Source organism: Meriones unguiculatus, chromosome 8, assembly GCF_030254825.1.
Source record: "Meriones unguiculatus strain TT.TT164.6M chromosome 8, Bangor_MerUng_6.1, whole genome shotgun sequence".
NCBI lineage: Eukaryota > Metazoa > Chordata > Mammalia > Rodentia > Muridae > Meriones > Meriones unguiculatus.
In genome coordinates, this window is record NC_083356.1 from 82,348,111 (window position 1) to 82,375,329 (window position 27,219).

The following is a 27,219-nucleotide window of genomic DNA, read 5'->3' on the forward strand; positions in this document are numbered from 1 at the left end:
AGACTGTGTGCCCCGGGGGTTGGATTGTCACGGAGAACGTTGTAGAGGAGACGGTCTCCCACTATGCTGCTGGATACTGTACATTTCTACATATTACCTTGTATATCTCAGATCAGAAAAAAAAAACAAACATAACCTGGAGTCTATCATCAATTCTTTTCATTTCAGAAAAGTACATTTCATTCATTATATACACAAAAGTATAAAATATGTTTCAAAGCTAAGGTGGAAAATAATACAAGCAATGGCAAAATATCTCATATTTTTTTTTTTCTAGTAGAGATTTTGGAATGTTTTTATGTAGCTCCCAGATACCACCATATACATTCCATGATTATGGGATAAATATGTAAAACTTTACAGGACACTCAGGTACCCTTTCTGTGTTCATAGCATGTGCAGCATTAAATAGCATATTCAGCATTTAGTAGCATCAAGATTTTGTAAAATTAGAATTACATCATATTACTTTGGGGCATATATAACTGAAACAGTATGAAATAAGAACCTGCTGATTATAATGCATCAGGCCACATACTTTTAAAGACATACGCTAAATATATGAATCAATGTCCCTACATTTATTCCCATTGAATAAAACTTTTATATACTTGAAAATAAATTAGCTCTATTTAAAATTTAAAATATATTTCCCTTATTTTAATACAACATTCTGAAAAAAGAGAATTAATATTCGTACTGCCATAGAGAAATCCCAAAGCTAAATTGACATGAATAATTTCACATATTTCATTGTGTAGAACCTTTTTTATTTAAATGATCCAGAATAATTTCAATTCCTTTTTTTAAAATATAAACATACTTAACAACATATTCTTTTTCAATTAAATTTTTATTTTTATATTAATTATAGTTTATTTACTTTTTATCCCAGCTGTAGCCCCTTCCCTCATTCCCTTCTATTCCCACCCTCGCTGCCTCATCTCCTCCCTGCCCCTCTCTAAGTCTACTGATGGGAGAGGTCCTCCTCCCCTTCCATCTGACTTAGCTTATCAGGTCTCATCAGGACTAGCTGCATTGTTCTCCTCTGTGACCTGGCAAGGATGCTCTTCCCTCAGGGGTTGGGGGAGGTTAAAGAGCCAGCCACTCCTATTCTTTTTTTTTTTTTTTCTCGATAACCATGGCATTTTAAAATAAAATTTTTTATTTATTACAATTTATTCACTTTGTATTCCAGCTGTAGCCCCCACCCTTGTCCCTTCCCGATCCTGCCCTCCCTCATCTCCTCCAATGTCCCTTTCCCCAGTCCATTGATAGGGGAGGTCCTCCTCTCCTTTCATCTGACACTAGCCTATCAGGTCTCATTAGGACTGTCTTTCATAGTCTTCCTCTGTGGCCTGGTAAGGCTGAACACCCTTCCCTCTCAGGGGGAGGTGATCAAAGAGACAGCCATTGAGTTCATGTCAGAGACAGCCCCTGTTCCCCTTACTAGGATGCCCATTTGGAGACTGAGCTGCCACGGGTTACATCTTTGCAGGAGTTCTACTTTAACTTCATGAATTGTCCTTGGTTGGAGTATCAGTCTCAGAAAAGACGCTTATGCCCACATTTTTTGATTCTGTTGTTCCCCTTGTGGAGCTCCTATCCCTTCCAGGTCTTTCTATCTCCTCCCTGCACTCTGCCCAAAGTTTGGCTATGAGTCTCAGGATCCGCTTTAATACCACCGAAATTTAAAGTTTGGCTTTCAGAACATAGTTTGCAGTTTCTCACTGGAGAAGCTGGATTCTATTTGACCTTTTGAAAAGTGTTCATTTAAAATATTTATTGTATTTTCTTTTTTTATGGTGGAAAACTCTATGTTTAGAATTAACTAACTGGACTCAGTTTGGGATGATCCCAATCTTTTTGGCAACACCCAGAGCATCATAATCAGGAGCCAATGGAACATATGCCTTCTTCTCTCTGTCAGGTCTTATCAGAGTATTAGCTTTGGCCACATCAATGTCATAGAGTTTCTTCTATGGCCTGTTTGATCTGGAGCTTGTTGGTCTTGACATCCACAAGGAACACAAATGTGTTGTCCTCTATTGTCCTCATAGCTGACTCGGCGGTCAGGGGGTATTTGATGATGGAATCTTGGTCAAGCTTGTTTCTCCAGGGTGCACTCTTTCGAGGGTATTTGGGCTGCCTCCAGAGCCTCAGGATCTTGGGCAGCTGGAAGGTGGGTGAAGTGAGAATCTTCTTTTTGTGGCTGCAGAGGCCTTTCTTAGCTGCCTTCTTAGCTTCCAAGGCCTTTGTTTTGGCTTCGGCTTTGAGAGGGGCAGAAGCTTCCTTCTTTGCTTTCAGTACCATCTTGGTGAAAAGGCTTATTGTGTTTTCTTTTTTTTTTTTTTTTTCAATGCAGTTTATTCAGGAACCTTGAACAATCCTCGGACCCTGGGGAAAGCCAGCCCACAGCTTAAATAGCCTCTGGGTAGCCAACCCAGGCGTGCCACGTGGGCAATGCAGATAGGTCCACATACATGGAAGCAAGCCAGATCCTCAGCCTTAGCCAAATGTGGAATTGTTCGTGACAGAGAGCACTCACCATCGGGAAGGTGGAAGGCGGAAACCAGCTCCATCTTTAAGGCACAGCATTCCGCAGCTCTCTACAGTTCCCCCTTTTTGTTTTAGACGCATCAGGCAAGAGTAGAGGTCTGATCTCTGATATTAGAAATAAATTGGGACTTTGTACCAATGTTCATTTAGGTGTCATCCACCCAAAGAGCATCAGACCCGTCCAATACCTTTTTCTCAGAGGCAGGACCTGGGGCATCAACCCGCATGCAATCAGACATGCTCTTCTCTGGGTCCAAAGAGGCTGACCCTGAGTGCAGTGCTTAGCCTCGCATCCTGAGCGTAACATTTTAGCTTTTTATGGTATCCAACCATGCTTGGGGAGAATGTCCTGCTTCAATGGCTGTAAAGGCCTGAATGATCATGGCTGCATCACACTGTTATGAGACTCTAATCTTGCATATATACCACAGGCAAACCAAGGAGACCAACACCAGAAGGCCTGCTAACGCTCCCATGCCCGCCCATTCCTTCAGATGATTCATGGCTGCAGCAATCCATGATGATAATCCTGTGGCTAGTCCTGCGTCCACTCTGGTAGAATTTACTGTGACAATGGCCACTCTCAGCTGTTATTCATTATTAGCCAGATAGAGCCAAGTAATTGTGGTAATGATACTTGCTTTTTTGCACAATGCTGGAATGCTAGTAAATTTAGGTATGCCCTGGTTACTCGCATGCCTCACTGGGTGCCTGTGCCCGTTGATGCCCCTCACGGTATGACTCTCTTCGGACAGAAAAGGGATCTTGGAACTACAGCCACCATTGTTACTACCATCTCATTGGCGGCTGTTGGAGCTACCACCGGGGCATTAGCCATGAGTCATACTGGGCAGACTGCTCAGACCCTGAATAATCATTTAGCCAATGTAGCTCATGCCTTAGTTGTACATAAAGGAATTAATGCTCAACTAAAAGGAAGCTTGATGGTGTTCAATCTGAGGATTGACCTCGTGCAGGAGCAAATTGATACCCTATGGCAAATCGCTCAACTTGGTTGTCAATGAAAATATGCTGGACTTTGAGTCACTAGCATATAACATGAGAATTTTTCCTGTGCTGCAAATCTGTCTAAATAATTGTCGAGCTATATTTTAGGTAATTGGACTGGAGAATTCGATGCCACTCCTATTCTTATCAGAGTATATGTGATACTGCTTCTTGAAGTTATATCTTTTTAAAATTTTCATAAAATTATCTGTAGAATATAATTGACTAAGTTTCAAACTGAGTGTCAGAATTCACGTATAAATATCATGGAACTAGTCAGTAATATTTTAATAGCCACAGTACAAAAAGTTCATACTGCATTCTTCTCATAGCTGGTTGCCTAACATTTATATACAACTTAATTCAACAACAGTTAGAATAACATTTAACTTGATTTTACATCAGATGCAGGAAGGATCACTCATTATACAAGTGTCCACGAGATGCTTCTTATATCTAAAAATGAGAAATAACCATTATTAAAATTATTTTCTCTAATAATTGTCATTAATATCATTACTAATAAGCACTTAAGAATTTTATATTTAAATCCATGTATTTATTTAATTTATTTGCATAAGCTAAAATAAAATCCATTGACAAAGAAAAGAAAAATAACCTACCAGCACTACTACAATTTATACATAAACAACTTCCTTTGAAATAATGTATCTAACTATTCAGGTGTTAAAAACAAATGCATTAATAACAATTTTAACTGTGTGGTCCAAGTCTAAGTCTGAGCCCAAATCTTTGTCTTTTTCTCCCATTCATGTGTTCTCCGGAATCAGAAGTACCACAAATCATAGGTGTCACAGAAATCTTTGGTAAACAGTCACATGAATGAATCTTTGAGTTAGCAAAGTGAATGACATAGCAACTGTTTTCAGTGCAAACACAAGGTGTGAGCACAGGGACAAATGTAGATGCCTGTGTGAACATGGAGACAGATGCAAATACAGGCGTGAGTGTGGGAATGGTGCAGGTACAGGTCTGAGTTCAAAGACAGACACAGACAGCGGTGTGAGTGTAGAGACAGATACAGGCACAGGTGTATATTCAAAGACAGATGTAGATACAGGTGAGGTACAGTGATAGATATAGACACAGGTATGAGTGCATGGGACGCAGAAGCAGACACGAGACATGGATAGATGCTGCAAGTCATATAAAATACATGATAAACATATGTTTGAGTGAATAGATCAATGTAGACACAGGTGTCCGCACAGGTAGATCTAGATATATGTCAATTCAAGAAGACTTGTACACACAGGTTTGAGAGCATACTTACAGGTAGATTCAAGTGTGAGTGTGTGGAATGATGGGAATAAAAGTGTGAACACATACATGAGTGTAGATGTTAACATGCAGGGAGTAAAACAATTTTAGCAGGATGAAAATCATCCTCGTTTTATTTTAATGACACAAGTGCTGTCAGTGATTATAATGTATATTTTGGGAAGAAAACTTAAAACTATGTTACAACCTCAACCTAACAGTAATTAAGACACGGGATATACAAAAACATTCGACTCATCTGAATTAATATCTCAATGTGTTAGATCTTTGTAATTTAATCTCTTATAAATCTATATTGTTAGCAGGTGGTAGAATATGTTTCCAACACAAAAAAAAATCTTATTTATTTTTTCTGAAATTTTTGATGATTTTTTTTCAAAATAATAGCAATCCGAAATCTTGTTTTCTACAATCTTCCAGGACTTTTCACTGCTCAGTGTTGTTATATATGTGATTTTGCAAGTGCCTATACCACATACAGTAAAAACCCATGTTTGAATTTTTCTGTATGTGGTAGGATGCTATTTAAGTTTATGAGTTAGAAAACATGCTGGTCATTATCGGATAAGAAACTTCTGAGTCCCTGGGGTACGACCATTTTGAGAGGGTGACAGTCTGAAGAAAGGATAAACTGATCCACAAATTTTATCAATTTTTCATTATATTATTTTTATAGTTAGCTTTATATGTGGCTACTTTGTAGTACTCTGCGTGTGCACGTGTGTGTGTGTGTGTGTAATGGTACTAAAAACTAAGGTAAAAAGAAAAATAAAATAATAGAGAATTGATTAAATTCTGATCTTTTCTATGATAGTTATCTTAGCCATGGGGAATTTGGGAGGACATAAATGCAATTATGACCATGTTATAAACTTCAAACTTGCTAAATCCAATTAGCAGTGTGACTTGCACACGCTTATACACATCAGTTAAACACTGATATCTTGGAATGCTGGAGATACGAATTCAAGTCTTTAATTTTTTAAAAATCTACACAGGGAATCAAGTAGAACTTTATGTTAAAGCAATATTAACTAAAAAAAAAAAAACCTTACTGTTGCTATAACTACAGTTAAAAAAAAAAAAGAGCTGTTCCATCCAAATTTAGTGTTGCGCTTTTCAGGTATAGGCAGTAAGATTAAGTGTTAATCTTAAAACAGCATCTTAAAAGTCAATCTCATCTGAACAGTGGGTTTAAGAGCAACCTGCGTTACGAGGTTACCATAAAATAAACAACAATAACAGTAATCAAACAAACAAAACAATAACCACTATTAAAAGTAAGAAATAAAACCCACAGTCCAGCCAGATGTTATGATTCATGCTTTTAATCACAGGCTTAAACTAGGTGACCTCAAGTTCTGAAAGGGTTAGGCTAACTTTGTAACCTATATGTCTTCTAAAGCCTATAATTTTGAGTTTTAGGTCCAGGTTAAGCTAAAGCCTCTTAGTACCTTTCCAGAGAATGGAGGAATGTGACCCTATCTGTGAGGACAGATATAAAAAAAGGCAAGCAAGCAACGACCTTCACTCAGCAAAAGAAGGACCAGACCCTTGTCTTTGAGATAGCATTTCTTAGCAACGAACCTAGACTTCTTCTGAGTAGCTTTTGACCTCCAGCCAAAAGTCTGTAGCCCCTAATCTTCAAGAATGAGCTAACCACCCCCACCTTCAATTGCAGCTGCATCCACACTTGGCAGGACTGGCCAAGCTTGAGCACCTAAGACTAACCAATTATCTTACTTTATAGCTTCCTCATCCAATCCTAAATTGCCAAGACTGCAACTTCAAATCTCCTGCAATTTTTCTTTTAAAAACCTAAAGGCCTTTGTCTTCCGGTGCCACTTTTGCTGACTGGCAGGGGTGACCCCATTGTACAATGGTTAATAAACCTCTTGCTTTTGCAACGAGTCTTGGTCTGGGGGAGTTTCTGGGAAGGGCGCGATCTTGAACTCCTGAGCTGTGAGACCCCAGGTCTTACAGTTCAAGGATAGCCCAGCAATGTAGTATAACTAAGAACACCAATGAAAGAATCAGGGATATGATTCAAAGCTAACGTATTGATTGCACAAACATTTAGACCTGAGCTTGAATCCCCTGGAACCATATAAAAGCTAGTCTTGGTGGCTTGTTATTGAATCACTAAGAGAAAAGCAAAGAGGAACAACGATCCTGTGGACTATCCTAGTACCTAATCTGGGAATAAGAACTGGAGACGAATAGAGTCAGTGAGAGACTATCTCAAAAAATAAGGTAGAGAGCAAGGAAGGACTACTTCCAGACATCTACCATTAGTCTCCACAAGCTCAGGTATGAGTGAGCACACCTGATCACACACATATCATACACAGACACAAACACACAGGTGCACATATATAAAACAAAATCTTTAACCCATATTCTTAGATTGTTAAAAAGAGAAAAAGAAAAAGCGAGAATCCAGACACAGAATTGACACACCTGGGTGAGAACAATTTAATATTTTTTTTAAATCTGAGAACAAATTCAAATGCCTACTCCATTGCTGTATTTTACCCTTTGTATAAAGGTTAATAAGGGGCTGAGCAGATTGATCTGCAGTTAAAGCTGCTTTTCAGAAGACCCAGCTTTGATCCCCTGCACCCACATGGCAGTTTACAATCAACTGTAACTCCAGTTCCTGGATATCTAACACGCTTTTGTGCTCTCCTCAGGCACCACGTACAAACAGTGCACAAACACCCAGGCAGGAAAAACATCCGTGCCCATAAAATAAAATAATTTTTAAAGTCTTAATAAAAAGGTTATTGGGACAATACATAACTAAATATCACAATTACTAATTAGGTTTTTTTAAAATTTAACATAATCTTACATTCAACTATTGAAAAGAAAGAAGACAACTAGAAGAAAATTATACCATATTAGGATGAGTTGTCCATATATAAACTCTTTTTACTTTGTAATTATCCTGTATTGATCAATACAATTAACAATGGAAAACAATGTATATTTTCCTGCAGATTATCTAAAATCAATGAATATTGATTTGAGTCCAAAAGATACTAAATAGGAATTCTTTTCATACTGTACTCTGTGTTCAAAGATTAGTATAGCTACGGACAATCATTAGATGTGGGAAGATTAGGTAGAAAACTGTAACTAATTGATTGGTCCTAAGTTGATGAAAATAATCAGTTTGGCTACATACATTTTCTAAGTAAAACCAAACACAATCATTTCTAAATGAGTGTTCATGATGCACTCAGTAATTAAGATCTCTTTAATTGTATGGGTGAAAGTAAAACACAATTCTTTATGTAGTGGTAGAAGTGATTAATTATGTACTAATAGTATTTTCTGAACACCAGATACCTTCTTCGGCTTAAGTCATACAGTTTGTTGAACATGACTTTGATAAGTCATTACGTCGAATATTTATATGTATGTGACAATTTAAAATAATCATTTTTCTGATAGAGATGATATAGGAAAAAGTTGTGAATCATCTCTAGGTGTTGTGAGATTTAGTTACTTTTTATTAAATTTATTTATTTTTTTAAATTACAGTTTACTCACTTTGTATCCCAGCTGTAGACCCCTCATCCCCTCCCAATCCCATCCTTCCTTCCCTCATCTCCTCCCATGCCCCTCCCCAAGTCCACTGATAGGGGAAGTCCTCCTCCCCTTCCCTCTGACCCTAGAGATTTATTTTTAATGCTACAAATAATTATTTTATCCTCACATAAATTTGGTAAAGGATATACTTGCAAACAACATTGAATACTTCATGGTTCCAAAGTTTGAAAATGATCAATGGTCAATTTAAGCCCAAGTCACTTTTATAGCATGACAAGATATTTTTCCACCACAGTTTGAATTTAATAACCAACTTCCTAAAACAACGAGAAGATTAAAGTCTATGAGGATTTTAAAAATGAATTCTGGCTAAAGGGAGCTTAGAAAAGACAATTAAGAGCAACAGTTTCCAAAGAGAAGGAAAAAGGCAAGGGACATAGGGGTAGAGCTCTAGCCTAGTAAGAACAAAGGCCAGTGTTCAGTCTTGAGAAGGGAAGACGGAGAAGAGAAAAGGGAGAGGAGGGAACAAGTAGCACTTTTGGTATAAGTAGGCAAATCAAATGCAAGCCAGCAAAGTCGTGAAAATGGAATGAATTTTATGAGAGAGTTGTCCTGTCAGGCATTTTTTTTTCTATTCTTCATTTCTTCTCTATATAAACATCTAGATAATATCACTATCACTCTTTGTAAAAGATAATTTAATGAATAATTAGCCATTATTATTTAACATTTCTTGCACTTCATTTGTCTGTGGATATAGGACTTTTAATAAAGCCCATATGTAAATGTTATAATGAAATTTGTGGCTCTAGCATCAGATGCTCTGTTTAAGAGCAAATACCTTGTGGAGCTCCTGTCCTCTCCAGATCATACTAACTCCTCCTTCTATCCTAAGATTCCCTCCACTCTGCCCAGAGTTTGGCCATGAGTCTCAGCATCTGCTTTGATACCCTGCTGGGTAGAGTCTTTCAGAGGCCCTCCGTGGTAGGCTTCTGTCCTCTTCCCTGTTTTCTCCCACTTCCGATGTCCATCCCGTTTGTCTTTCTGAGTGAGGATTGATCATCTCACCCAGGATCTTCCTTCTTGCTTAGCTTCTTTAGGTGTACAGAATTTAGTATGTTTATCTTATATCATAGGTCTAATATCTACTTATAAGTGACTATATACCATGTGTGTCTTTCTGCTTCTGGGAGACCTCACTCAGGATGATCTTTTCTAGTTCCCACCATTTGCTTGCTGAGTAGAACCAAAAAATCTGGGCACAGGGGTCTTTTCTGAGATTGATACTCCAACCAAGGACCATGAATACAGATAACTTAGAACTCCTGCACAGATGTAGCCACATGACAGCTCAGTATCCAAGTGTGTTCCCTAGTAATGGGAATAGGGACTGTCTCTGACACGAATTTAGTGGCCTGCTCTATTATCACCTCCTCCTGATTGGTAGCAGCCTTACCAGGCCACAGAGGAAGACAATGCAGCCAGTCTTGATGAGACCTGATAGGCTAGGGTCAGAGGGAATGAGAGGAGGAGCTCAACTATCAGTAGACATGGAGAGGGGCATGGGAAGGAATGAGGGAGGGAAGGTGGGACTTGGAGGGGCCTACAGCTGGAATACAAAGTGAATAAACTGTAATTTCTAAAAACACTAATTAATTCAAAAATAAAAAGAGCAAACACCTTCCAAAACCTTATTGCTAGACAAATCCTTACTAACAAGATACATATCAGAAAATTAAGGATTCAATTTATTCATTCTATATTTATTGGTATGTATGCTCATTAAATATTTATTAGGATATCGACATTAAGAAGGACTCGCAAGTATTTAACTCATAAAACATCTACCACATAGCTTACTATGTTGTTTTCAGTACTGAATAGCTAAGTCATAATAATTGTGGTGGCATAATAAATATTAATAACCCACGAGGATGAAAACAACAATGCTATCTGATTTTAATAAGGCATGACTACTGTGGTAGATAGTTCTACTTCGTCATTACACGTTCTTTAATGCATGTAGAGCCTAATCAGATAATACAGTAGATTTGTCAATAAAGTCTCTATGGTTATTCATTTTTTCAATTAGGCAAGTCCTCCTTTCAGGGTAAAAAGTTTTTCTCATTGCACCCAATATTATTCTTTGGTAACTTTTCTTTTTTAATAACAAATAAAAATTTTTCAGAAAATTTGATGTGGAAAAAAAACATTTGGGAACACCTCCATTTCTCTTGAACAACACCCCTGAATTTTTCACTCAGGCTGTTTTAAAATGAGAACTATAATCTAAGTTCTAAGATTTGAATGACAGTAGTGTGTTGGCAATGTTTATCATAAAACCATTAACATTGTGTAATGTTGAAAATTTGTTTTGGGTCTTCAATACCTTGTTGCTTTCGTGGATCATAAATCTGAAGCCCAAACAGGGGTGCTCTTTCATGCCTCAGCAATGTCACCTCACTGGTCATCAAATCTAGTTGAAAAATGGAACCGTTCATGTAATCTGTCCAGAACACATAATTTCCATGATGTGACAGTCCAAATGGATGATTCAATTCTTTCCCACTGTAAACAATCTGTAAAATATGAAATAAAAATAAACACACTACAAAAAAATCAAGACTAACTTTATAAATGTAACTATTAAAGCAAATAACCTTTACATAATAATCCCAGAAAACAACCTAACTATGGTCTTAACTTATTTTTTTTTCTGAGTAGTTTTACAGAAAATGATTTTTACAATGTGAGCTTATTTTTCTAGATTTTGAAATGCTATGTGAGAGAGTCAGTCAATACTTCATTTGTTCAAATATTTCTTATAAATGCCGCTGCTGATATGATCAAAAAAACACAAATGTTAAAATGATATTGTTTAACTTTATTTTTCTATTCTGTGTAATATTTATTATTCTCATGGATGAAAGTTAATCTGAATAATTACTATAAAGACACCTACATATAAATACTCACGCTCATGCACACATACACACATGTTGTTCATTTAATAATCAAGTGAAGTAAAATGTTTGAATGACTGTGAATAAAAAAGACTTTTCCAGGTCAATTGGGCCAAGGATAAATGAAGAAATCTAGGAAGTTACAAGAAAGGGGAAATATTTAAAATTCTATATAGATAAATTTTGCTAATGAAGTTTAATCTTGATTAGGTTGTTGTATTACTATTCAGTTCCCCTCTGTCTGTGGTTCCACTGGAGGAGTCAGAAGAACAGTGAAGTCATCCTGAGATGAGAGACAGAAAATGTTCTAAACTTTCAATGTGGCCTCACTTCTTACCTCTCATCACATATATAAACCATACTGCATGCTATGTGAAAGCAAATTTTTCATCTCAATCAACATTCAAAATTTAAGGAACAAATGCATGTAATTTAGGAATAAAAATTGAAACAGTGCATCTTTTAATAGAATCTTCCATTTAAATATTGATATATTGAAAGATTGAATTGCACCAGAGTCTAAAATATGTTGACCATGAAACTACACACATTGTGTGTGTATTTACACACACATATTTTAAATGTATTAATACATATTATTGTATATATACTAACATCTTTAAAGGATGCGCAGATATTTAGCTAGTAGATGTGAAATACATGACATCATGGTACTACTCCATCAAATTTGTTCATCTGGATAATAAGTAGAGTATCACTTGTGATGAGCAATGCCTGAACTGATTAAAGTACTATTTATTTCTCAAAAACACTCCCTAATGAGTAGGATGAGCCCACCACTCAGGACTGAGATGCAGAAAGGATCTAAGATCAAGGGACACATTTCAGCAATGTCTCACCCTTTCTTCACCTTTCCCTCATAGCTGAAGTCACACCATGGGGCTCTAGCTTTAGTGTCTGAAGATGAAGCATCAAGGTGGTGGTTTTTTGGCTAGGCCTGCATCTTACCCTCAACCACACAACTGTCAGCATTAGCCCCAGGAATGCCAGGACATTTTACAATGATTTTCAGCAAAAGAAGCCAGAGGAAGAACACATTTATTTTCACCAACTATCATGAAATTCAGTCCGTTCCTAGGATGCATCTCAGTTCCAGTACTACAACATTCTTTACTCAAATGAGCGCAGTATAATTACTGTGTTTAAATTTCAGCTGCAAATATTGAACATATTTAAATAGAGAGGGGTTGTTTGGTCACAGAAAATCCATCAATAATGCAGAAAGGCTGCATTGTAAAAACAGCTCTGCTAACAGGGGGGATTGTTTTAAAACCCCACAAATCCTGGCACACGGCATGAGCTGGGCATGGCCTCCCGGAGGCGAGTGCCAGCTGCACAGCTTACTGCTCATCTACTTCAGCCACCCCATGGAGACTGTTGACAGCCACCTCAGAGGGGTAAAAATAAACTTCAAAGTATTTTTAACATAGCACAAACAAGGCTCCATGGAAGAAGCCCGCGGGTTAGAAAAAAAACAGCCGTACTTGTCTTTTACCTTTCTGTGAGTTCCGTTCAAAAACACTTTTTCAATATGATCATAGTAGGCATCACACCAGTATAATGTGCTGGTGTGAAAGTCCAGCGTTAAGCCATTTGGCCACAGCATCTTTGAAGTCACAAAAATCTGCCGATTGAAGCCGTCCATCCAAGCTTTCTCAATCCTTCCCACGCTGTCATCTATTTTATCTTCCTCCCAGTCTGTCCAATACATCCAACTAGGACATGAGAAATAAGAGCATATTTTGTTATCATCAGTGGCCACCATGTAGAGAGCATCCCTTAGATTTGGTACTTCCACATGTCAATCGCTTTCTGATATGTTATATCCAAACACTTATCTTTCTTTACCAAGGTACATCAGTGAAGCCAGGAAAGCCAAGGCCACTAAATAGGCCATTTAGCCTCACTACAGTTGGGATTCAAAATGAATAAACTGTAATTAATATTAAAAAAAGTAAAAATGAAAAAACAGAAGAAAACCTACTACCAGGTAACATCTCCCAAGGTACCACAGAAATTCTGTGATCAGCCATCAAGACTTTTCTGATACATTAATTTAAACAGTGGTAAGTACCAAGTATCTACTTTCTTTCAACCCTGATATTTTTACACAGTATTAACTTTAAATGTTGTTCCACAAAATACATAATTGGCTCAGTGATTAAACAGCAGCAGCTGACATAGGAACTCAGAGCACAGTGAATGATCTACAGCAGACTTTATTTAATTTTAGCTGAATTACAGTTTTTAGATAAGCAACTAGATTCTCTTTGTTCTAAAGGTCACAGTCATATTGGCTTTACTTCATCAAATTCAATTTGTCTTCCTGATGCAAATTTTCTACACTTTATTGCTGTTTATTATTACCCCAAATCCACAAAGGATGATTTAGCTTCACATAAGTTTAATAACAGCAGGTTGACTGACCTTGAGATTTTGAGCTTTTAATTTCCAGCTCAAACAAAACACCTTCCTTCAAAGAGGAATCTTTTGTGTAAGCTGTAACAGTGGGGGAGTGAGCCTGGAGCTAACATTCACTTCCCTCATGAATAAGGTTAAAACCCACTATATGTGTTGTTTGAGGGTCATGTGAAAGTTGTTGGGTTATTAATTAAAGTGGGGTTTCATTTTGGCATCCCAGACACAACTCTCTAAAGAACCAATGCTGATCTAAGCTGGGGGTGTTAAGAATGCACCCTGATGTCTTTCCCTCCCTTGTGTGAAAACTGAAGAATTTTTGACACAATTTGGTTAAATTCTGTGTCCAGACCACAAATCCTACAAATGTTCAAATTGGCTGACGAGTGAAAGTTGAGATATACTCTCCAATATTTTATAGCAATTAAGCTTTTCTCAAGTTTTCTTAGTAGTTGTCAATTATTTTGATTGCTTGTTGAGACTAGATAGAACATTGATCTGAAGAAAGCATGGATGGCAGTGTGCCTTGATCTATCCTGCATTCCCTATGAGGGCTTTTATCATTGTGCCAATGTAGTAACTGAAAAATAAGACACTGTTTTCTCTAGTTCTATAATATAATTATAAAAATGTATAATTTCATTTATATAAATCTGCTGCATAAAATGAAGTACATGATATTCCATCTTTAGTGGTATTTTCTAAAATCATTACATTCAGTTAATTAAAGAAGTTTTATTCTTATTATTAAATTACACATTGTTGAAACTATAATAATCTTTCTCCATAGCATATCTTGTTGATCATGACATACACATTTTACTTCATAGCACTCTGTCCTGAATCCTAAATATATGTGTGTTAATATGCATGCATATATTTGTGTGCATGCAAACATACATCACAGGCTTGAAAGTCTAATAATGATGTTTACTGTTTTGTTGTCCTGTGAAGACTGAATTAGGCCCATGTCAGTAAATTCCTGAGTGAAAGTGTATTGTTCGTAAGGTCACAGACTTGAAAAGGATTCCCCAGGGAACGAGGCAAAACTTTTCCCCATGTGGCTCAAAACTGACAAAACGTTCTTCTCTGGTCAATTGCAAGTGTTTACAGACAAGCGATCAGTGTGTACAAAAACTAGCAACTACCACTTCTTCAACTTCACGTTTTCAACCAGAGACTTACTTGCACCTACAAAGAACTCCTACAGGGATAACGCCTCCCACTGTGCTGTACATAACAAACACACTGAGGTTCCTTGTCATGTAGGTGTAGCTTTATCAGAATACACAGCCCACCTGACCCCAGATTTTCTGTGTCATTCTGTGTCATTTTTTATTCTTTCCCCACCCAGGAAGTTTTCCCAGTGTAAGCCACATAGATCTTGACATTGTACAAATGAAGAATTGCTGATCAGGCAAAATATCAGAATTGTATTTCTTTTTCATTTCCACTTTCAAGGCACACACACACACACACACACACACACACACACACTTAATCTAGATTCCACATATGAGCAAAAATGTAGTATTTTTATTTCTGAGTTTGGTTTATTTTGCTTAACATGGAGATCCATTTATTTTTCTGGAAACATTTGTTGTTGTGTGTTTGTTTGTTTTTTATAAACAGGTGATGCTGGTTTGGTAGAGTCCATGAATGTGTGAAGTTATTGGAAGTCTAACAGTTTTGAGGGGAAAGGCTTCCCCAGTGGGTGGTTACAGCTCAGAGGTAAAGGTACCCTGGAGGTAGGGACCCAAGGAATACTACAAAATTACCCTGCAAAACAATCCTCACAAAAGAGATTTATTAGAAAAGACACAAGAGGGGTCTGCCTGTGCTTTTGTAAGAAGCAGTAGGGAACTGAGCAGGAGGCAGGCTTTTTATTGGCTGGCTAGTTTTCCAATGTAGAATTTCCAAGGTGGGTTTTGGTGGGATTTATAACCAATCAGGGATTGGTGGGTTTTCAGGCTCAGGGATTGGTGGGTTTTCAGGCTCAGGGATTGCTGGGTTTTGGTAGGTTTTCAAATCTGGTCCTTTTACCATACAGTTATCTACATGCTTCAACATCTGCTTAAACACTTAAAATACATTATAATGAATAAAAATGATAATACTTAAATATACAAAAGCAGCAATACTGCATTAAAAACTCTGCCCACAACTCCACCTGAATTCCTGAAGGCTTGACTGCAAGCAGGGAAAAATGGGTAAAACACTTCCCACATGATTCCCCTGCCAGCCAATTCCCCTGAAGCACATGCAACAGCAGTAAACTGCACCATCTCTCCTGTGTTCTACTTTCCAGCCCACAAATCTGCCTGCATTTCCAGAGGACAGCCAGCATCGGGGACAACCGGATGGCTAAAGGCCAGAATAACAAAACAATCAAAAATAGACAGACAATATGACACCACCAGAGCCAAGCTATTCTAGTACAATAAGTTCTGGATATCCTAACACAGCTGAAACAAGAAGATTACCCTAAATCCAACATGAATATTGGATGATTAAGATGATGGAAGATGATATATATATATATATGATAGAGACCTTTAAAGAGGAAATTAATTAACCCTTATAAGAAATACAGGAATTACTGAGTAGTATTTCATTGTGTAAATCTATATATTTCTGTATTCATTCCTCCTTTGATGGACATCTGGGTTATTTCCAGGTTCTGGCTATTAAAAATAAATCTGTTACAAACATGGTTGAACAAATGTCCTTATTGTACTTGAGCAACTTTTGGATATATGCCAAGGAGTGGTATAGCTGGATCTTGAGGAAGCCCTATTCCTAATTGTCTGAGAAATTGCCAGATTGATTGCCAAAGTGGTTGTACCAGTTTACATTCCCACCAGCAATGGAGGAGGGTTCCCCTTTCTCCACAACTTCTCCAGCATGTGTTGTCATTTATGTTTTTTATTTTAGCCAATAGAATATTACTCAGCAATTAAAAACAAATATCTACAGAACACTTTATCCAAGTACAAAAGAATATACCTCCCCCTTAGTACCTCATGGAACCTTCTATAAAGTTGACCATATAGTTGGTTACAAAGCAAGTCTCATCTAATACAAGAAAATTGATATAACTCCCTGTATTTTATCTGACAATCATGGATTAAATCTGGACTTCAAAAACAACATAAACAACAGAAAGCCTACAAACTCATGGAAACTAGACAACTCTCTACTCAATGACTACGGAGTCAAAGAAGAAATAAAGAAATATTAAAGACTTTATAAGATTCAATGACAATAAATGTACAGCATACTCAAACTCAGCGGACACAAGAAAAGCAGTTCTAAGAGAGAAGTTTATAGCAGGATATCCCTTCATAAAGAAATTGGATAGATCTAATACTAGCATCTTAACAGTACACCTGAAAGCTCTAGAACAAAAAGGATAACCATGTTACAAACCACAGACAGAAAGAAACTAAGTAACAAGGAGGGCCCAAGTGGGGGACACTTGAATCTCACTGAGAAAGGGAAATAGATTGGACATCAAGTGGGCATGCATGGATGGGTGGAGGAGACTGTGTGAGGGAGGTGGGGATGCATGGAAACAGGAGGGATGACTTGGGAAAAGAAGGGAGAAAAATAGTACTGGAGAGAAAATTGGTTTGTGGGGACATTTCTGGGACAATCTAGAAACCTAGGACAATAGAAATTTCCAAGAATCTATGAGGGTGATCATAAAGATCCTAACAGTGGGGTATATGGAGCCTGAACAGCCCATCTCTTGTAACCAGGCAATACTTCCGGTGGAGACTTTGGAATACCAACCCAGTTGTAAAATCTTAGACCCACAGTTTGTCCTGCCTACATGTTGTGCAGGGGCAAAAGATGGAGCAGACTTTGAGGGACAGGGAAATCAATGACTAGCCCAGCTTGAGTCCTAGAGTCCACCCTTGACACTATTAATGATATTCTTCTATATTTGCAGACAGGAGCCTACCATAACTGTCATCAGAGTGGTTTTACCTAGCAACTGATGGAAACTGTTGTAGAGACGCACAGCCATACATTAAATGGAGCTTGGGGAATCCTGTGGAAGAGAGGGAGGAAGAATTGAAAGAGACAGAGGGGTCAAGGACACTACAAAAAAACTTACAGAATCAAATGAATTGGGGTCATAAGGGCTCTAGAGACTAAACTGCCAACCAGAGAGTACATGTGGGAGAGATCTAGGCCCTCTGCACATATGTAACAGTTGTGCGGCTGGGTCTTCATGTGGAACTCCTAAAGTGGGAGCATGGTCTATCTCTGACTACATTGCCTCACTTTGGGTCCCTTTCCTCTAACTGGATTGTCTTGTCCAGCCTCAACAGAAGAAGATGCACCTAGTCTTATTGAAAGTTGATATGCCAAGACATGTTGATATCCATGGGAGGCCTCTCCTTTTCTGAGGAGAAGAGGCGGGGAGTTGGATGGGAGGGGAGAAGGTGAAAGGGAGGCACTGGTTGGAAAGGAGGGAGGAGAAGCTGCAGTCAGTCAGGATGTAAAGTAATTAAATAACTTAATCAATGTAAAAAATAAAATGTCTTCATAGAGGCCATGTATTCCCAACCTACCTGTAGAGAAGAAGAAACAAGGTTTTTTGTTTCTTAGTGAAGTTTTGGAATATGTGTTACACATATTTGTTGTGTAATATTAAATACTGAATATCTGCTAATTCCAATTAAAATTAAAATAATTGTGAAATAGATGTTTCTTTTTTATAACTGTACTCTGAAGATAAAACATGAAGCTCTATTAGGATCTTGTTCTGTCTTACAACTTCATCTTCACCAAGAAATTTTGATTTAAGTGGATTTGGACAATATGAAATGGGTATTTCAAGAATAGAACATATAATTATGGAAGCCAAATGGGAAAATGTCAGAATTAAAGGATACTTATATCTGATGACAAGTCACACAATGATTCATCTATTTCCTAGGTAGAAGTACCCTGCAAGTATTTGAAGTAATTTGCAAATCATACAGCTCCAGAAGCTGCACTTCAGTGATCTCAGCTTACAATGGACACATCACATCCTATTCATTTAATGCACAAATTAGATCAAAAGAATATTCATTTGTGATCATATTTTCTTGCCAGGGAAGGACACCTTTATATAAAACCAGAACAAAAACTATGCCATTTATTCATTTGATGTTGAATTTCTGTTAAGAATTTTCACATTTCTTTGATAGTCTAGAAATATGATTTTATGTTCACACCAAAGGTCTGAAGGAAACATAAATTTATTACATCAAATGTTTCATTTTGACCAAGTAGCATAAAACTATAAGTTTATATTCCCAGATGGATACCAAAAATGAACTGAAAATCACTGCATACTCACAAAGTGATCAAATGAACTGGATAAAAAAAAAAAAAAAAAAAAAAAAAAAAAAAAAAAACTTTTGCAGGCAGACTGCCCAGTTTAACCACTCTGTCAGCAACTGAATTGGAATGGAATCCATGATCACTTATTTCTTTATACAAAGAAAGGGAATAGGAGCAACAACCATTCAAAGTACTGCTGTTACTATTCCAGACAGAAGTACATCAACTACTTGAACCAAATTCCTAGTTTATAGTAAATGTACAAAAATGTGTGTTTGTTCTCAATACATAAAATTTCATTAGCTTAAATGTCTAACCAATAGAGTCTCTGATTGAATACTTATCCTGATGTCAGGTTGTCTTAATAGTGCTTATCTGAAAATATTTAAGTATCATTTCCTCTAAATAAGTATATAAATAATTGTTTATTTTATTTAGTTCAACATATTTTGCTTAAAAAAAAAAACTAATATTCTTCCTAGGAGGTGAGGTCATTGACTAAGTAATTTCTTTCAATCTGTCTGTTCCTGTGGAAATTCACTAACTCATACGAATCTAAAGAAAGTTTGCCATTCTTAATATGTATAAAACAGAAAACATCAGTAACAGGCTTACATACCCATTGACAGGATCTACCACAATTGCTCTTGGATGTGACATTTCTCCCTCCAGGAGAGTTTTCCGGCTCTGAGAAGCCTTTTCCAGCCTGGCCACATTAATGGTTTTTCTATGACCATCATTAGTCCAGTAGAGGTTATTTCCAATCCAGTCCACTGCAATGCCCTCTACGTTATCCAGGTCTATAAAAATGGAAGAGCAAAAAAAAAAGCAAATCATATAATTAGGTCAACACCCCTACTGGTCTATTGAATGAACTGTCAAAAACAAACGAACAAACAAACAAACAAAACAACCTCTAATCCAAGATCTTTATAGTGTGATTTTGCACATAGCACTTTTTCATAGATCTTTCAATTTTTAAATACTCTGTTGTTAAAATGATAGACCCTCTCTCATCGTAGGGGTTACTGTGTAACGTATGTTCACAAACTAATCATATGCTATTTTAACTGAACACCAGCATGTTGTAAATGTGAAAGTGATATACAGAATAAGGGAAAATACATATTACATGAGAATAAAAGCATAAATGCAAGTGTATAAATATGAACAGAGACTTCCAAAAATGTTTGCAATACTTCTGAATATTGTACACGTTTTATTGAGAATATCATACATTTCATATATGAGTTTTGCTGAAATTAATTTTCCATTCCCTCCTCCTCAAGTCCTCTCTTATCTCCCCACCATTTTTAAATCTCAACTTCATGTCTCTCTCTCTTATTTTGAACCCACTGAGTATACGTGGTGCTACCTATGTGGTCATAGTAAGAAGCCTCCATAAAAAAAAAATAATATATCAGAGATACTACAAGAAATTTAACATTATCTAATTTAAAACTTCTGTTTTACAAAAAGGAAAGTCAACACTTCAAAACAACCTTATGTACTCATAGTTCACTATCCAGGAAGCTTCAGCACACCACAATATCTTCACAGGTTAACTGTGCCTATGCTCAGAAAAACGTTTAGTTTTGTCTGTACTTTATTGATGCCTAATTTACCTGGGCACTTTCCTGTTCTAACATAGTGGAGAATAGCTGTTCTTTTTGATTTATTATGTTCTGTGGAGGAATTTCAGAATCACATCTTTTTTGAAATCAATTTCAATTTAAAAATCAAGATGGAAAAATCTTCTAGTTTTTAAGTTTTACTGTTGCTCTCTGACTTGTAACTTTTTTTTAAATTTTATCACACAAAGCTATCACTGTAACTCTATAGATGGTGATTTCATTACTTGTACTGTAAATAAATCACCACAATGATCTGTGTAAAGAGAGAAAGCAAGCACAGTGCTTTCTGAAGTTACAATCATGGGCAAACAGCTTCTGCTCTTGCACTGAGGTCACAAGCAAAGGTCACTCAGCCACTAGTCCTATGTGGAGGTCATAACTGAGCTACTGCAGGGAAATCTTACTCTATCGCTTGAGATAGGGCAACTTCTTAGAATATGTTAGCTATTACTAATTTTTTCAAGGTGTAAAATAATATGTATGCAGATGGTCTAGGCCCCTTACATTTTTCTCTTTTATAACTCTAAACTTAGTAATGTTTTCTTACGGTTTTACCAGCGGCCCTCTACAACTGAAGATAATACATGTAATCATTCAGGAAAACGTAATAGTGATAATAAAATGGCATTGAACTTGAAGACGCATAATTTGAAAGGAACTGGTGCATAATTGCTTCATTTGGGTTTTGAAATTTAAATTGTTATTAAGAAGTGTGATTATAATCACAGTGATGAATCACACTTCCACTTACCATCTAGGCCAAGAATTAAGGAATCAACTTAATGGTTCTTTTCTACACAACATGAGCATAAGGACAGTCCTGAACTCACAAGAAGATTTTGAGGATTAAATGAGGATATGTGTGAAAACCTATTTATTTATTTATTTTGCCATTTCTGAGAATAGATCTAAGAAATTGTTTGTTTAGAATATATCAGAAAATGATGTCTAGTATGTAGTGAATCTCTGTAAATGATGTTTTATTACTAATAGTTACTATTATAATCTTTCCTTTAGCTAGCTAGCTAATGAGATCTCAGCACACAACTATAGCAGAAGTTCCCTGCCCCATTGGAGGCCCATGCCAGTGCTAGGAACCCCAGTGGACACATGGGAACCTGGAACCCCAAAGGCCATGTCGTTATTCAGAACCCCACAGGCAATGGAAGTATCTAGAACCCCAGAGCCCATGACAGTATCTGGAACCCCAGAACTCCAGAGGCAACACCAATGTCCCAAATCCCAGGAGTAACACAGGCAGCCACTACCCCAGCAGACACCCTACTACTAGACCTGAAGAATTCCTGGTCACCAGAACCACAATATGCTTAGTCCAGAGGGAAGAAATAGAAATCAAGGGGAAAAATATCAAACGAACATCCTTCAACCAACAAACATAAACCTAGAAATCCATACTTATATTTATAATTACTAAAAACCCAGAAGTCTACAGGCCAGGATAAGAACACAGGAATCAACAGCAGCCAGGGCAATGTGACACTACCAGGGCCCAGCTATCCTATTACAGTCAGCTCTGGATATCCCAACACAGCTGAAGCATAAGAAAATGACCTTACAGCCAACCTTACAGAGATGATAGAGACCACTGAAGAGGAAATTAATACATCCCTTAAAGAATCCCAGAGAAGCATAAACAAACAGGTGAAGGAATGATTAAAACTGTTCAATCCTGAAAATGGAAATAGAAGCAGTAATGAAAAGACAAATTGAGGGACCCCTGGAGATGGAAAATCTAGGTAAGTGAAGAGGAACCACAGATGAAAACATCAACAACAGAATACAAGAGATATGAGAGAGAATCTCAGGCATTGAAATACAGTAGAAGAAATTGATACATCATTTTAAAAGAGTTAAATATAAAAAAGATACTGACACAAAACATCCAGGAAATCAGGAAGACCAAGAAAAGAACAAACTTAAGAATAATAGGATTAGAAAAAGAAGATTTCTAGCTCAAAGGCCCAGAAAATATTTTTTAAAAAATCATAGAAAACAGTTACCTAATCTAATAAAGGAGATGCATATAAAAGGTACAAGATGCAGACAGAACACTCAAAAAGAAAATTTTCTTGATAGATACACTTACCAAGTGTAAAACCAAGATTAGATAAACAATTTAAATACTGTTATAATCCTGAAAGTAAAAGAACCAGTTACCAACTTCTTGCAACAACAACAAAGCCCAGGTCCAGACAGGTTTAGTACAGCAAGTGCGGAATTCTACCAGACTTTCAAGGAAGAGTACTTGGTACTGCCCCATTGGAGGCTATTGTATTGGAAGTATTGGAGAAGTACCAATACTTCTCAAATTATTTCGCAAAATAGAAACAGAAGCAACATTGCCAAATTCATTTAATGAGATCATCGTCACCCTGATACCGAAAACCACACACACACACACACATACATACAAAAAAATTTACAAAGAGAATTAAAGACCAATTTCCCTCATAAACATTGATGCACAAATACTCAATAAAATACATACAAACTAAATTTAAAAACAAATGAAAAGTTCATCTACCATGATCAAGTACATTTCATCCCAGAGACCCAGGGATGGTTCATCATATGAAAATCTATCAATATAATCCACTATACAAATGAACTGAAAGAAAAAAAGCCACATGATCACCTCATTAGATGCTGAAAAAGCTTTTCACAAAATCTAACACCTCTTCATGTTAAAAGTCTTGACGAGATCAGGGATACAAGGCACATACCTAAACACAATAAAGGCAATATACAGCAAACCAATGGCCAACAAAAAATTAAACGGAGAGAAACTCAAAGCAATTTCAGTAAAACAAGAATCAAATCAAGGCTGTCTATTTTTTTTTATCTACCCATTCAATGTAGTATTTGAAGTTTTAGCTAGAGTAAGGAGAACTAAAGGAAATCAAGTAGAAAAAAATTAGAAAGGAGGAAGTAAAAATATTGCTTTCATAGATGTTATGACGGAATACAAACATAAGTGACCCCCAAAGACTTTACTAGGGAACTCCTACAGCTGATAAATACCTTCAGGAAAGTTGCTGGATACAAGATTAACTTTAAAAAAAATCAGTAGCCCTCCCATGGTAAACAGGCAGAAAAAAATCAGAAATAATACCCTTCACAATAGCCACAGATAATATAAAACATTTGGTATAACTCTAACCAAGCAAGCAGAAAACCTGTATGGCACGAACTTCAAGTCTTTGAAGAAAAAAAATAAAATGGAGAAGCTATAAGAAGAAGGGAACTATCTCCCATGCTCATGGATCAGGATTATCCCAGTAAAAATGGTCTTCTCACATAAAGCAATCTACAGATTTAACACAGCCTTCGCCAAAATTCCAGCACAATACTTACAGACATTGAAAAAAACAATACTCAACTTCTTGTGGAAGACAAAACACGTGGGATAGCTAAAACAATCATGTACAATAAAAGAACATCTAGATTTATCACCCTTTGATATAAAGCTGTACTACAGAGCAATAGTAATAAAAACCACATGTTTTGGGCATCAAAACAGACAGATTGGTCAGTGTTCTTGAATCAAAGACCCAGACATAAATCTATATATACCTATGGATACTTGATTTTGGACAAAGAACCCGAAATTATACAATGGAAGAAAGAAAGCATCTTCAACAAATGATGCTATTCTCTCTGAATTTTGGCTTTTAAAAGAATGCAAACAGATCCATATCTATGACCCTACAGAACACACAAGTCTAAATTAAAGACTTCAATGTAAGACCAGATACAGTGAACCTGTTACAAAAGAAAGTAGATACTGAGCTACCATGGGCTACATCCAAGTAGGAGCTCTAGGTTATATCCATACATGGTCTTTGGTTGGAGATACAGTCTCACAAAAGACCCTTGTGCCCATATATATTTGGTCCTTGTGGAGCTCCTGTCCTCTCGAGGTCATACTAATTCCCCCTTCTTTCATATGATTCCCTGAACTCTCCGAAGGTTTTGTTATGAGTCTCAGTGTCTGCTTCGATACACTGTGAGGTAGAGACTTTCAGATGCTCTCAGTGGTAGGCTCCTGCCCTGTTACTTGTTTTCTCCTACAACCAATATCCATCCCATTTGTCTTTCTAACTGAGGATTGATCATCTTACCCAGGGTCCTCTCTCTTGTTTATCTTCTTTTTTTTTTCCTTCTTTAAAAATTCTTTATTAATTACACTTTATTCACTTTGTAACCCTCCTGTGGTTCCCTCCCTCCTCCTGTCCCAATCCCTCCCTTCCTCTACCCTCTGCATGCATGCCCCTCCCCCAGTCCACTGATAGGGGAGGTCTTCTTTTCCTTCCTTCTGATCCTAGTCAATTAGGTCTCATCAGGAGTGGCTGCAGTGTCTTCTTCTGTGGCCTGTTAATGCTGCTTCCCCCTCGGGGGGGGAGAGAGCAGGCCAATCAGTTCATGTCAGGAACAGTCCCTGTTCCTATTACAATGGAACGCACTTGGATATTGAACTGCCATTGGCTACATCTGTGCAGGAGTCTTATGTTATCTTCATGCATAGTCCTTGGTTGGAGTATCAGTCTCAGGAAAGACCCCTGTGCTCAGATTTTTTGGTTCTGTTGCTCTCCTTGTGGAGTTCCTGTCCTCTCCAGATCTTACTGTTTCTCACTTCTTTCATAAGATTCCCTGCACTCTGCCCAAAGTTTGCCCATAATTCTCAGCATCTGCATTGAGAGTCTGCAGGGCAGAGCTTTTCAGAGGTCCTCTGTGTCAGGCTCCTGATTTGTTCCCTCTTTTCTCCTTCTTCTGATGCCCAGCCTCTTTGCCTTTCTGGATAGGGATTGAGCATTTTAGCTAGAGTCCTCCCTCCTGATTAGTTTCTTTAGGTATACAGATTTTAGTAGGTTTATCCTATATTATGTGTCTATATGAGTGAGTATATACCATGTGCATCTTTCTCCTTCTGGGATAGCTCACTCAGGATGATCTTTTCCAGATCCTACCATTTACCTGCAAATTTCATGATTTCCTTGTTTTTTATTGCTGAGTAATATTCCATTGTGTAGATATACCACAATTGTGCATCCATTCCTCCACTGAGGTGCATCTGGGCTGTTTCCAGCTTCTGGCTATTACAAATAAGACTGCTACAAACATGGTTGAGCACTGTCCTTATTGTGTACTTGAGACTCTTTTGGGTATATGCCTAGCAGTGGTATAGCTGGATCTTGAGGAAGCGCTATTCTTAGTTGTCTGAGAAAGCGCCAGATTGCTTTCCAGAGTGGTTGTACAAGTTTACATTCCCACAAGCAGTGGAGGAGGGTTCCCCTTGTTTATCTTCTTTAGGTGTACACATTTCAGTATGTTTATCCTATCTTATAGGTCTAGTATCCACTTATAATTGAGTAGATACTGTCTTTCTCCTTCTGGGATACCTCACTCAGAATGATCTTTTCTAGATCCCATCATTTGCCTGAAAATTTCACGATTTCCTTGTTTTTAATTGCCAAGTAGTATTCCATTATGTAAATGTCCCACGGTTTCTTTATTGTTTCCTCTGTTGAGGGACATCTGGGTTGTTTCATGGTTGAGCAAATGTCCTTGTTGTGTACTTGAGCATCTTTTGGATATATGCCTAGGAGTGAGTTCCCTAGTAAGGGGAACAGGGGCTATTTCTGACATGAACTCAATGGCTGGCTCTTTGACCTCCCCCCTACCCACCCAAGGGTACCCACCCAAGCCCTGCTAGGCCACAGAAGAGGACTTTGCAGCCAGGCCTGAAGATGAACGGGAAGGAGGTCCTCCCTTATCAGTGGACTTGGAAAGGGGTAGGGAGAAGAAGAGGGAGTGAGGGTGAAATTAGGAGGGAATGAGGGAGAAGGATACAGCTGGGATACAAAGTTAATAAACTATAACTAATATTAAAAAAATAAAAATTTAATAAATAAAGAAAAGAAAATAGAAAATAGCCTTGAAAGCATTGGCATAGGAAACAAGTTCCTGAGTAGAACAGCAATAGGACAGGTACCAAAACTGAAAACTAATAAGTGAAACTAAAAAGCAAAAGACATTACTAATAGAACAACATGGCACTCTATAGAGTGGGCAAAGATTTTTACTAACTCACTTCTTACGGAGAGCTATTTTCCAAAATATATAAAGAACTCAAGAAAATAGACACCAACAAAGCAAATAATCCAATAAAATTTGAGGTCCATATCTAGACTAAGAATTCTCACAGAGGAATCTCAAATGGCCGCAAAGCACTTAAAGGAAAGTTCAACATTCTTTGCTGTCAGAGAAATGCAAATCAATGTGACTCTGAGATTCCATTTGACACCTGTCAGAATGATTAAAATAAAAAACACAAGTGACAACTCATGCTGGCAAAGATGTGGAGCAAGGGAAACCTTCCTCCACTGCTAGTA

General features: G+C 37.3%; 1 protein-coding gene and 1 pseudogene across 1 annotated transcript in view; both read right to left on the reverse strand.

Moving 5' to 3' along the window:
* Positions 1–27,219, reverse strand: part of Lrp1b (LDL receptor related protein 1B) — a 2,037,254-nt gene that overhangs the window by 811,740 nt on the left and 1,198,295 nt on the right. Inside the window, exons 12-14 of the mRNA XM_060390094.1 lie at positions 19,792–19,972; positions 12,907–13,126; positions 10,817–11,006 (exon numbers count right to left, since the gene is read on the reverse strand). Of these exons, the coding sequence (XP_060246077.1) occupies positions 10,817–11,006; positions 12,907–13,126; positions 19,792–19,972 (591 nt within the window). The remainder of the gene's footprint in view (positions 1–10,816; positions 11,007–12,906; positions 13,127–19,791; positions 19,973–27,219) is intronic.
* Positions 1,606–2,331, reverse strand: LOC110559234 (large ribosomal subunit protein uL23-like; annotated as a pseudogene).